We start from the raw sequence: 13,183 nt of genomic DNA, 5'->3' as shown, positions 1-13,183 counted from the left end.
TGTTACCTCTCTCCGATAAACAGAGTCCGGTTGATGGTCAGCATCCGTTGGATATGGAGGCGCTCGGCGCTGCCGTCCTGGCCAGCGAAGCGGCCGAGTCCGTTGCCCACGAAGACGGCATATTGCTTCACATCTGCAGGAAATCAAAGGAAAGACAGGTGGGAAGTCAGAGGTAGTCCTTAACTTATGACCACAACGGTACCCAGCATTTCTGATACTAAGTGAGACAGTTGTTAAGTGAGGGGGTTTTTTTGCCCCGTTTTACAGCCTTTCCCACCGCAGTTGTTAAGTGAATCACTACCGTTATTAAACTAGTAATCCGGTTGTTAAGCAAATCCAGCTTTCCCCCTTGACTTTGTTTGTCAGAAGGGCAAAAAGAGGATTGCGTCACCCCGAGACACCGCAACCGTCATAAATACGAGTCACTTGCCGAGTGTCTGAATTTTGATTAATGTGCTCGTGGGGATGTTGTGCAAGTCGTATGTCTGAAAACCGGTCGTAAGTTTCTTTAGTGCAATTGTAACTGCAAACAGTCACTAAACGAATTGTTGTAAATAGAATAGAGTAGAGTAGAGTAGAGTAGAGTAGAGTAGAATAGAATAGAATAGAATAGAATAGAACAGAATAGAAATTTTTATTGGCCAAGTGTAGTTGGACACACAAGGAATTTGTCTTTGGTGTATACGCTCTCAGTGTACATAAAGAAAAAAATAAAATACATTCATCAAGAATCATAAGATACAACACTTAGTGATAGTCATAGGATACTAATAAGCAATCAAATCATACTAGGAAACAAAACTGTATAAACTATAAAGATACACGGAACAGGGTTATAGTCTTAAGTGGGAAGAGATGGGTACTAGGAAGGATGAGAAGAATAGTAATAGACCAGACTAGACTAGACTAGACTAGAATTCTTTATTGGCCAAATGTGACTGGACACACAAGGAATTTGTTTTGGTTGCAAATGCTCTCAGTGTCCATAAAAGAAAATATACATTCGTCAAGAATCATCAGGTCCAACACTTAATGACAGTCACAGGGTACAATAAGTGAACAAATCATACTAGGAAGCAGTCAATATAAACCGTAAGGATACAAGCGACAAAGTTACAGTCATACAGTCACAAGTGGAAGGAATGGTAATAAAGAGTCATGAGAAGATTAATAGTAATAGTAATGTAGACTTTGTAATAGTTGGACAGTGTTGAGAGAATTATTTGTTTAGCAGAGTGATGGCATTTGGGGAAAAACTGTCCTTGTGCCTAGTTGTTCTGGTGTGCAGGGCTCTATAGCGTCGTTTTGAGGAAGGAGTTGGAACAGTTTATGTCCGGGATGTGAGGGGTCTGCAGATATTATCACGGCCCTCTTTTTGACTCGTGCAGCATAAATCAAGGAAGACCTGTATTGAGCTATTTCCAAGAATCCAGGCCTAGTTATTCAACCTCAGGATGAGGGAAATCCAACGCGGAGCGATTGCCCTGGTAGTTTTTGATGGATTTAGGATCAGGTCTGCCCTGCTGAGGTAGGTTCAAATCAAGGGTGGGCTCCAAAAAATTTAGCAACCGGTTCGTTGCCTGGTTGCTGATGGGCGTGGCCATGGTGGGCATGGCCGAGTCGGCCTCCTGTACCATGGTGAGGGTGGAGTTTTTGCCCTCCCTGGACTCCGGAGGGCGAAAATGGCCTTCCCGGGCTCTGGAGGCCACCTGGAAGCCAGAAACTGGCCCATTTCCGGTCTTCCAGAGCCTTACAGAGGCCTGTTTTTCACCCTCCCTGAGCATCCACGCAGGCCTTGCACTTACCTGGGAACCAAAATGGGCCTTGTGGAGATTCCTGGGACTGGTGGGGCACGCGGGGGCCAGCCAGTCATTGCAACTACTGATTCGACGAACCAGATGTAAAATTGGCATCCAGTTCGCCTGAACCGGTGCAAACCAGTAGCATCCCACTCCTGGTTCAACTCCTGTTTCAAAGCGTCAAATATATGATCTTGTATATAAGTATGGGAGCGAGAATTGCACAAGGCCGGAAAAAGGATACTATACCATCAGAAGATCCTGTAATCCAAAAGATTTTAGATTGTGTGGAAATGGATAAACTCACCCTAGAGCCATGATGGTGAAGCCTACAGCATGTGTGGCACAGGTGGCATGCAAAGCCATTTGTGCCGGCACGTGAGCTGCGGGCAAACATACCTCACTGGGCATGCGCACGCCTCACAGCTGATTTTCAGCTGGTTTGAGGCCTTTTTCGGCCTCCCAAAGGCGTGGGGATGGCTTTTTCAGGCTTCTGCAGGCTTTGCAGGCCGAAAACTAGCCCCCTTTCATCACTTCCTGTTGTTCCGAAAATACCAGAAGTGACGAAACGGGGCTAGTTTTCGGCCTGCAAAGCCTGCAGAAGCCTGCAGAAGCCTTCCTCAAGCCTCTGGGAGGCCAAAATAGGCCGCAAAACCAGTCGAAAATCAGCTGTGAGGTGTACTGCAGGTAAGGGAGTGGCTGAGGTGGGGATTACACATGTATGTGTAGGAGGCATGGGGGAGGGGCCACGCATTGCATTCTGGGTGCTGGCACGCGAGTGCGAGCGTGCAAGCGCATGCACAATTTTTGGCACAGGAGCCCCAAATGGTTAGCCACCACTGCCCTAGAGTTAAAAGGCAAGGAAGACTTGGGATATTATACAGTATGGGAAAATTGGTATGAATGGATAGACAATAGGAATCAGGATCATAGAGATAAAGAAGATATAGAAATGTATCAGAATAACCAGAAAGGTGTGGAAATGTGTATATGTATGTGACAAAGATGCCTTGGTACTGTTAAAGAGGATTAGCTTAGATAGAATACAAAATCTGAAAATGTCAATATTACGCAGCTAGCTGTTATAAATGTTAAATCTAAACCGGAATAAATTTGGACACATTGAAAAAAATTTTCAAAAGAGGTTTTGGAAAGGGCCTTTGGAGGTGCAGTGGTTAGAATGCGGTATTGCTGGCTCCGTAAACCACTTAGAGAGGGCTGTAAAGCATGGTGAAGCGGTATATAAGTCTAAATGCTATGGCTAACTGTCAATCTATCACAGGGGTGTCTAGCTCAAGGCCTAAATCTGCCTTGCAGGTTGCTTAAATCCATAGGGCCGGCCTGGAAGTAGCTAAGGATTGGCCCGCGGTACCTCTGTCAGCCAAACGGGATGCGTAGGAGGTACACACAGCACCCCCAATGCCTATTTTTGCCCTGGACGGCCTCCTGCACCATTCTGCTGGCCAAAACGTGCCCCCCATGCCCAATTCACTTAATGACCACACAATTCACTTTAACAATCACACAATTTGCTTAATGGCCACCCGATTCACTTCACCACCAGACACTTCACTGAAAGGCCACACAATTCACTTAACAATCATACCAGTCACTGAATGGCCACACGATTCACTGAATGACCATACAACTCATTTAACAACCACACCACTTCACCATCACATGACTCACTTAATAACCATGGTAAAAAAATGGTCGTAAAATCAGGTCCGGTCAGGTGAGGACTTGCTTCGCAACCGGATCACGTAGTGACCTTCGCTCTGGACCCAGATTGTGGTTGGTAAGTTGGGTACTGGCCCTAATTTAACCCAATAACCCTCCAGTTGGCCAAACCTTTCCTGCCGGGCACTTACAGTCCTCCAGAGCGACGCTGATGGGCCCGGATTCTTCGGGGAAGTGGGCCTGAGACGTCCTCTCCAGCAGCAGTAGGAAGACGAGAGGCAGGCAGGCAGGGCTCATGGCTTCCGTGTGGTGTGCCCTTCGCACCCCTGAAAAATGAGAAGGGTACAAAGAATATTAAGCCATTAGGTCAAGTAAGTCAATATTTCACCGCCGTATCGCTTGGGGGTATGACCATCGTATGAGGGATGGGGTGGCTAAGACGCTGAGCCTGTCGATCAGAAAGGTCAGCAGTTCGGGGGTTCGAATCCCTAAGTTTATTTTCATTTATTGCCATTGCACCTCGTACAACGAAAACGCCATCTTCGGTGCACATCATGACCGTGAAAATAAAACACAAACACACACACACTCCACACATTGAATTGAAAACCCCCGACACCAAACCAACACTGCACTATGCAGTAGAATTCAACAGAGCTGCTGCCCTGGGATAGAAGCTGTTTTTCAGCCTATTTGTCCTTGTTTTTATTATCTGGTACCATCTGCCAGATGGTAATAGTTCAAAAAAAGGGGGTGCCCAGGATAAGATGGATCTTTGAGAATGTTTTGAACTTTCTTAAGGCAGCGGGAGCTACAAAGCTCTTCCAAAAAGGGGAGAGGTAAACCAATTGATCCTCTGGGCAATGACGTTAACCCTCTGGAGTGCTGTCCTATCTGCCCCTGTGCAATTGGCAAACCATACAGAGGTGCAGTATGTTAAGATACTCTCTATGGTGCAGCGGTAGAAGGTCACCAGCAATTTTTCATTCAGTTGTTGTTTTCTGATAAGTCTCAGGTAGTCTAATCCAATGGCCCCCAACCTTTTTTGTGCCACGGCCCGGTACCGGCATCACAAAATGATCCACAGCCCGGTACCGGCATCAGCACGCATGACAAGGCAAGGCGAGCCGAGCGACCGGCCAGCCAGCCGTCCCCCGCTTCTCCCCGCCACCTTCAACTCCTCCTTTGTACCTTTGTCGATGGGCTTCGGGACGGCTTCAGGACAGTCGCTCGGCTCGCCTTGCCTTGGGTGCTGAAAGAATCCGCGCGCCTTATTTTCGTTCGAAGCCCCGCCCCCCCTTCAATGAAACTAAGGCGCGAGGATTCCTTCAGGACCCAAACGCCGCTTTCCAACTGGAAAAGCTCACCCAGAAGCACTTTCTCGTCAAACAAGATGGCGGCGCCCAGCAAACCGGTGGCCCGGTAGGAAATGTTCCACGGACCGGTACCGGTCCGCGGCCCGGTGGTTGGGGACCCCTGGTCTAATCTCTGCTGGGCCCTTTTGACCAGGGCTGTAATGTGAGCACTGCGTCACAGAATGAGCTCCTGTTCCTTGTCCCAGCTTCCGCCAACCTAGCAGTTCGAAAGCACGTAAAAAAAAATGCAAGTAGAAAAATAGGAACCCCTTGGGTGGGAAAGTAACGACGTTCCGTGCACCTTCGGCGTTTAGTCATGCTGGCCACGTGACCACGGAGGCGTCTTCGGACAGCGCCGGCTCTTTTTCGGCTTTGTAACGGAGATGACCACCACCCACTAGTGCCAGAAACGACTAGTATGTATGTACAAGAGGAACTTTTACCTTTTATCGCTTGGGGAAAGAAATAACAAACCCAAATAAAGACAGGTAGGATCTGAGGATCTTGAACCCGAGGCCAGACACACGCTGGCTGTCCTAGTGTTGATTTGTTCCCCAAATACACCCCAAATCCTGCCTCCCCTTTCTTCTCTGCCTTAGCGGTTGGCTGCAGGAATGAAGATGCCAGTTGCTAAGATAGATTTCTCCTCAGATGACCCTCCGTGTCGGAACAATTTATCATCCGATTTCGACTTTCGCCGCCTGGTTTTCCTTTGAACTCCGCTGGGAGAGTTTTAAAGCTCATTTGGTTCGATGGAAGAGAAGGAACGGAGGTCAATTCTGATATTGCAGGGTTTTTTTATTTTATTTTATTTTTCTTGGAGTTAAGCCTTGTTAGCCATAAATCATGAGGAGGTTCTCAGCTTGGGGCGCCCCGGGGCCAAACTAGGAATAGCATCTGCCCAGAAAGGTGTATAAATACCTTTTTATTTATGCATGTAAAAAGTAAGTTTCCCCACAGGTACAAGGCAGTGGTGGGATTAAACCTTTTTTGCTACCGGTTCTGTGGGTGTGGCTTGGCTTGGTGGGTGTGGCTTGGCTTGGTGGGTGTGGCTTGGTGGGCATGGCAGCGGAAGGATATACTGCAAAATCCTCATTCCCTCCTCACCCCACTAACCTGCTTTCCAGCTCCGTTCTCCTGGGCAGGGCAACCACAGAAGATCCAGCCAATCAGCTGGGACTTAATGGGAGGTGGAGAAGAGATGGGGGCGGGGCCAGTCAGAGGTGGGATTTGCCGGTTCTCCGAACTACTCAAAATTTCCAGGTCCAGACTGGCTGAATACCACCTCTAGTACAATGTGGAAAGATTCTTAGAAATGGGAGACAAATCTTTATTCTATTCTTGCTGGCTAAGGAATTCTGGGAGTTGAAGTCCACGCACCTTAACATTGCTAAAGTGAAGAAACACGACCCTATCGGTAGTTCTTGACTTACAACAGTCCGTTTAGGGACCGTTCAAAGTCACAACGGCCCTGAAAAAAGGACTGGTGATCGTTTTTTCACACTTACGACTGTCACAGCATTGAGGTGTGTGGCGGCCTACAGGTGGAGCGCTCGCCTCACAATCAGGAGGCTGTGAGTTCGATCCTAGGTAGGAGGCAGATATTTCTCTCTCTGGGCACGACGAGAATATATATCTGCCGAACAAAACTCCGCACTGACAACAGGAAGAGCATCCGGCCAGGAAACACTCCCGTTCCCTTCAGTTGGCCTGATTCCACCCCGCAAGGGATTATGGGCTCATTAAAAGGAGATGATGATGATAGTGAAGATGATGGCTGTCACATGATCCTTGGTCACGTGATCCAAATAATCAGGCACTTGGGCAACTGACTCATATTTACGACGGTTGCAGTGTCCTGGGTTCAGGTATCCCCCTTTTGCAACCTTCTGACAGCCAAAGTCGCTGGGGAAGCCAGATTCAGTTAAGCTGCGTGTAACTTGCAATGATTCATTTAACAACGGTGGCGAGAAAGGTTGCAAAATGGGGCAAAATTCACGGAGCCGCTGTCTCGCTTAACAACGGAAACACTTGGGGCTCAATTGTGGTCGTACGTCGAGGACCAGCTAATGCCACTGATGCGATGACGCCAACATAAATGTACATCATGTCCCCGGCACCTAATTCAGTGGGCCCGAATAAAGTGCTATTTTTAAGAGAAGCAGCAGAATTCCTGCCGGCAAATATATTTTAAGATATCCATTTAGAAATAGCCCTATTCAATTCGTCGGGACCCTTTTTTCCCCAAATGGATAATTAATGGTTTGCAAATTCCTCCTTGCAAAAATCACTGGCAAGTCCCCTGTCAGTCAAACGCAGGAGACCATCTGTTATTGCAGTGACGGGTGGATGGATGGATGGATTACATGCCATCCTGGTTTTTTTTACAAGATCTTTTTAAATCTCGCCATTATTATTGTCATAAATAACTGCAGCTGGTGAACAGTCTCTAACGCGCCTTCTGCCTCCTAGTTTCCTCGCACCAGTCCCTGTGAGGTGGGTTGGGCTGAAAAAGAGCGACCGGTTCTGAAAAATTACCCGGTTGCCTTCGATGCCTATGGCAGAACTAGAATTCACGGTTTCCTGGCGGTTGGCCCCAGGTCACCCAACCAGCTTTCATGCCCTAAACTAGGATTAGAACTCCCAGTCTCTTCGGGATTGGCTCAAAGTCACCCAGCTGGCTTTGATGCCTAAGGCGGGACTAGAACTCAGAGCCTCCTGGTGATTGGACCCAAGTCAACCAGGTGGCTTTCATGCCTATGGTGGAACTAGAACTCACCATCTCCTGGTGATTGGCCCAAAGTCAACCAGGTGGTTTTCATGCCTAAAATGGGACTAGAAATCACACACTCCTGGCAACTGGCTCAGAGTCACCCAATTGGCTTTGATGTCTAAGGCAGGACTAGAATTCAGGGTCTCCTGGCGATTGGCTCCAAATTACCCAACCAGCTTTCGTGCCTAAACTGGGATTAGAACTCTAGTCTTTTGGGGATTAGCTCAAAGTCACCCAGCTGTCTTTGATGCCTAAGACGGGACTAGAACTCAATGTCTCCCGGTGATTGGCCCCAAGTCAACCAGGTGGCTTTCGTGCCTAAAGCGGGACTAGAACTCACACACTCCTGGAAACTGGCTCCGAGTCACCCAATTGGCTTTCATGCTTAAGGCAGGGCTAGAACTCACTATCTCCTGGTGACTGGCCCAAAGCCACCCAGTTGGCTTCCATGCCTAGGGTGAAACTAGAACTCACCATCTCCCGGTGATTGGCCCAAAGTCACCCAGCAATCTTTCATGCCCAAGGCAGGATTAGAACTCACCATCTCCTGGTGTTTGGCCCAAAGTCACCCAGTGAGCTTTCAGGCCTAAGACGGGACTAGAACTCACTATCTCCTGGTGACTGGCCCAAAGTCACCCAGGTGGCTTTCATGCCTAAGGCGAGACTAGAACTCACAGGCTCCTGGCAACTGGCTCAAAGTCACCCCACCAGCTTTCATGCCTAGGGTGAAACTAGAACTCACCATCTCCCGGTGATTGACCCAAAGTCAACCAGGTGGCTTTCATGCCTAAAGCGGGGCTAGAACTCACACACTCCTGGAAACTGGCTCAGAGTCACCCAATTGGCTTTCATGCTTAAGGCAGGACTAGAACTCACTATCTCCTGGTGACTGGCCCAAAGTCACCCAGTTGGCTTCCATGCCTATGGTGAAACTAGAACTCACCATCTCCTGGTGATTGACCCAAAGTCAACCAGGTGGTTTTCATGCCTAAGGTGAGAGTAGAACTCACAGGCTCCTGGCAACTGGCTCAAAGTCACCCTGCCAGCTTCCATGCCTATGGTGAAACTAGAACTCACCATCTCCCGGTGATTGGCCCAAAGTCAACCAACTGGTTTTCATGCCTAAGGCGAGACTAGAACTCACAGGCTCCTGGCAACTGGCTCAAAGTCACCCCGCCATCTTCCATGCCTATGGTGAAACTAGAACTCACCATCTCCCGGTGATTGAGCCAAAGTCAACCAACTGGTTTTCATGCCTAAAATGGCACTAGAAATCACAGACTCCTGGCAACTGGCTCAAAGTCACCCTGCCAGCTTTCATGCCTAGAGTGGAACTAGAACTCACCATCTCCCGGTGATTGGCCCAAAGTCAACCAGGTGGTTTTCATGCCTAAAATGGCACTAGAAATCACAGACTCCTGGCAACTGGCTCAAAGTCACCCTGCCAGCTTTCATGCCTAGGGTGGAACTAGAACTCACCATCTCCCGGTGATTGGCCCAAAGCCAACCAGGTGGTTTTCATGCCTAAAATGGCACTAGAAATCACAGACTCCTGGCAACTGGCTCAAAGTCACCCAGCTGGCTTTCATGTCTAAGGCGGGACTAGAAGTCCCTGTCTCCTGGTGCTGGTCCTGGTGCCCAGCCACTGAACCAAACAAGCCTTCGATTACATTGAGGAAGGGGAAAACCGGAACGAGAAGGGTATAAATAACACGGATTTTCTTCCCCACGGAGAAGACACCGAAATGAGTGCTGTGACAGCGAAGGAAGAGATTCCGTCATTTTCCCTCTCTCTCTCCCCCGGTGCACCACCTGACGACGGATTGCCGCGAGGACTAATGAAATCAGCAAATTGAGGACAAACAAAAGGAAAATATTTCATCAAGCACGGCATAATCTACTTAGGGAGTTCCACTGCCTTGAGAGGTGTCACAACAGCTACGTTCCAAACAAGCTTTGTAAGTGAGTTTCAACGGATCGGATTGTGTTTGATGGACGGCACTTGGCGAGTGGAGGTTTGGCCCTCGCTGCTTCCTCTCCATCCCAAGAGAGAATAAGAGAATAACAAGAGTTGGAAGGGACCTTAGAGGTCTTCTAGCCGAACCCCTAGTCGAGCAGGAGACACCTATTATTCAGAGTTTGGCAGGGTTCATTCAGCACCAGAAAAATTAAACACAGACGGCTAAGGCTTCGTTTAACCTCTTTGTAAACACAATAAGTAGATTTTACAAACCAGTTGCAGAGTTCTCCAACATGGAGCAAACTCAGACAGAAACACGTTGCGAGTAACTTCGGCAAGACAGAGAGAGAAACTTCCAGTTTCACTTTAGCTCAGCAAGCAAGCACAGGAGAGAGACAGTTTCATTTTCAATAGACTCAGAGCTCAACGTAACTGCAGAGTTGCAGAGCTTAATATGGAGCCATATCCTGACTACTTCTAGTTTCAGTTTCCAAACTGTCCTCGTTGGCTGATTTAGTTGCTATGCCTACTCATTGGCTGACCTTGTTACCGTGCTCGATTCCAGTCCATGAATAGACTCTGACAACTATCCAATTCCAGACAAATGGTTCTCCAATCTCTTCTTAAGAACCTCCAACTTCAGGTGTCAAGTTGTTCCACTGATTAATTGTCCTCACTATTAACGTAGTTTCTCCTTCATGCCAGGTTGCTTCTCTTCCTTGATGAGTTTCCATCCATGGTTTCTTGTCCTGCCTTCAGGTGCTTTGGAAAAGAAGTTGACCCCTTCCTCTTTGGGGCAACACCCTCAAATACTGGAAAACTGCTATCCTGTCTCCGCTAGTCCAAACAAAAATAGATGTTGAGGCTTTGGGAAAAAGTGCAGAGAAGAGTAACTAAGACGATTAAAGGCCTGGAGACCAAAACATATGAAGAATGATTGCAGGAATTGGGTTTGGCTAGTCTAGAGAAAGGAAGGGGCTAGGAGAGACATGACAACAGCATTTCAGTGTTTGAGGGGCTGCCCCGAAGATGAATGGGTCAACAGGAAACAATGGATGGAACCAATTGCAGGAACTGGGCCTGGCTAGTCTAATGAAGAGAAGGACCAGGGGGGACAGGATAGCAGTCTTCCAATATCTCAGGAGGGGCTGCCCCAGAGAGGAGGGAAGGGGTCAAGCTATTTATCAAAGCACCTGTAGGCCAGACAAGGAACAATGGATGGAAACTGATCCAGGAGAGATTCAACCTGGAAATAAAGGAGACATTTTCTGACAGGGAGAACCATCCACCCATGGAACAGAAGTTGCCTTCAGAAGTTGTGGGAGCTTCATCCCTGGAAGCTTTCAAGAAGAGACTAGATTGCCATTTGTCAGAAATGCTGTAGGGCAGTGGTGGCTAAATCTTTTTGGCTCCTGTGCCCAAAATTGTGCGTACACCAGCACACGCGCACTCGCGTGCCAGCACCCAGAATGCAATGCACACCCCACCCTCCCCACACCCCTGCGCATGCGCACTCAATCTCCCCACCCTCCACCCCTTACCCGTACTGTGCCTCACAGCTGATTTTTCAGCTGGTTTGAGGCCTTTTGGGGCTCCCGGAAGCTTGGAAAAAGCCTCTGCAGGCTTTTCAGGCTGAATCATAGGCCCATTTCGTCACTTCTGGTATTACAGGAAGTGACGAAACGGGCCTATGATTCATCCTGAAAAGCCTTGCAGAGGTTTTTTCGAAGCCTCTGGGAGGCCGAGAAAGGCCTCAGACCTACCAGAAAAAAAAATTCAGCTGTGAGGCAAGCGCGAATGCAATGAACCTGCAGCTCGCGTGCCAGCACAAATGGCTCTACATGCCACTTACGGCATACATGCCATAGGTTCGCCATTACGAATGTAGGGCCTCCTGGTTAAGTAGGGGGTTGGACTAGACAGCCTACAAGAACCCTTCCCACTCTGTTACTTTATGCACTCATCAAGGGCAGAAGCAACCTGGAATTAAGGAGAAACTTCCTAACAGTGAGGACCATTAACCGGCGGAACTGCTTGCCACCAGAAGTTGTGGGTGCTTCATCACGGGAGGCTTTCAAGAAGAAGCTGGATGGTCACTCGTCTGAAAAATGGTATCTTGTCTTCTGCTTGAGCAAGGGGGCGGGGTTGGGCTAGAAGACCTCCAAGGTCCCCTCCAGCTTTATTCTGTGGTGTTTCTAGTCCTTCCGTTTATTAGACCGGCCTTCAAGCGAGACATCCTACGCCTGTGACCTTTCCAAACAAACTCAAGTCTCAAATGGCAAAACTCATACAGCGACATGCTTTTTCGTCCTCCGCGTTCCCCTTTTAAGAACGCTTCTCTTGTATCTTACGGAAGCTGAGGGACGCCCGTCTTTCCAAGCCGTGTTTCGATGTTCTTTTGACTGCAGGTCACCGTGTCCTGATCAATAAAACTTGTCTAACCTCCTTTGAGGGATCTGACAGAAGTTTGTTCTCCCCCCGCCCACCAGAAATCAATGTCGAAAATGCCAGGTTTTGCTCTGCACTTCCGTGCACCGAAACACGGTGAGGCTGATCCGCTCACAGCCTGCCTCCCGAATAAATGGATATTTCAATAATTTATTCCCTCAACACCCCTGCACATCCTTCTCTCCTCTCCTTTAAGCCAGGAAGGTGCTATTAAATCCTAATTCTCACTTTCCGTTCACAGGTATAAGCGGTGGGAGGTGACAGCTAAAGAGAGAAAGAAATAATAATTAAAAAAAGAAGAAGAAGAAACAACCCAGGAGGCCTTTTAACTAGATAAAGAACTAGAAAAGGAGATATTATTATTTATTTTTAATTTGCTTATTGAATTTCAGTGCGGCCCATCCTCACCCTTAGGTGACTCCACAGGTCTGTAGAATATTGGAGGTGAGGAAATTCTGTGTAAGTCTGGAGGTGGGGAAATTACGGTTTGGTTACAGGAAGAACGGTTGCAGGAACTGGGCCTGGCTAGTCTAGGGAAGAGAAGGACCAGGGGAGACATGAGAGCATCTTCCAATATTTGAGGGGCTGCCCCAGAGAGGAGAAAGGGGGTCAAGATAATCTCCAAAGCAACTGAAGGCCAGACAAGGAACAATGGATGGAAACTGACCAAGGAGAGATTCAACCTGGAAATAAAGAGAAACTTTCTGACAGGGAGAACAATCAACCCATGGAACAGAAGTTGCCTTCGGAAGTTGTGGGAGCGCCCTCACTTGAGACTTTCAAGAAGAGATTGGATTGCCATTTGTCAGAAATGGTGTAGGGTCTCCCGCTTGGTCAGGGGGTTGGACTGGATGACCTATAAGGTCCCTTCCAACCTAATCTAATCTTTGGACGTAAATTGTGTCAGCTCCTTCCCTCAAAACGATGCTATAGAGCACTGCACATCAGAACTAGACACAAGGACAGTTTTTTCCCCAAACACCCTCCAAAAAATCAGAAAGTGCTGGTGACCGATCCAGATTCGATCCTGCGACATTGTCCTAGAACACGCACCTCTATAACTGTCTGGTTTGGTTCTGCAACCCAACAGGACAGACACAGACTTCAGAGGGTAATTAGGACTGCAGAAAAAACAATGGCTACCAACCTCCCTTCCATGGAGGACCTG

The 13,183-nt window shown here is 48.2% G+C and overlaps 1 protein-coding gene across 1 annotated transcript in view; it reads right to left on the bottom strand.

Moving 5' to 3' along the window:
* Window positions 1-13,183, bottom strand: part of SEMA6B (semaphorin 6B) — a 212,435-nt gene that overhangs the window by 80,171 nt on the left and 119,081 nt on the right. Inside the window, exons 2-3 of the mRNA XM_087922625.1 lie at window positions 3,671-3,805; window positions 7-133 (exon numbers count right to left, since the gene is read on the bottom strand). Of these exons, the coding sequence (XP_087778751.1) occupies window positions 7-133; window positions 3,671-3,776 (233 nt within the window). The 5' untranslated portion in view covers window positions 3,777-3,805. The remainder of the gene's footprint in view (window positions 1-6; window positions 134-3,670; window positions 3,806-13,183) is intronic.

The sequence above is a fragment of the Pseudonaja textilis genome, chromosome 1, assembly GCF_049901715.1.
Source record: "Pseudonaja textilis isolate UNSWEBS1 chromosome 1, rPseTex1.2, whole genome shotgun sequence".
In the NCBI taxonomy this organism is placed as follows: Eukaryota; Metazoa; Chordata; class Lepidosauria; order Squamata; family Elapidae; genus Pseudonaja; species Pseudonaja textilis.
Note: the sequence above shows the minus strand (reverse complement) of the source record. Positions and strands in the feature narration are given on the sequence as shown.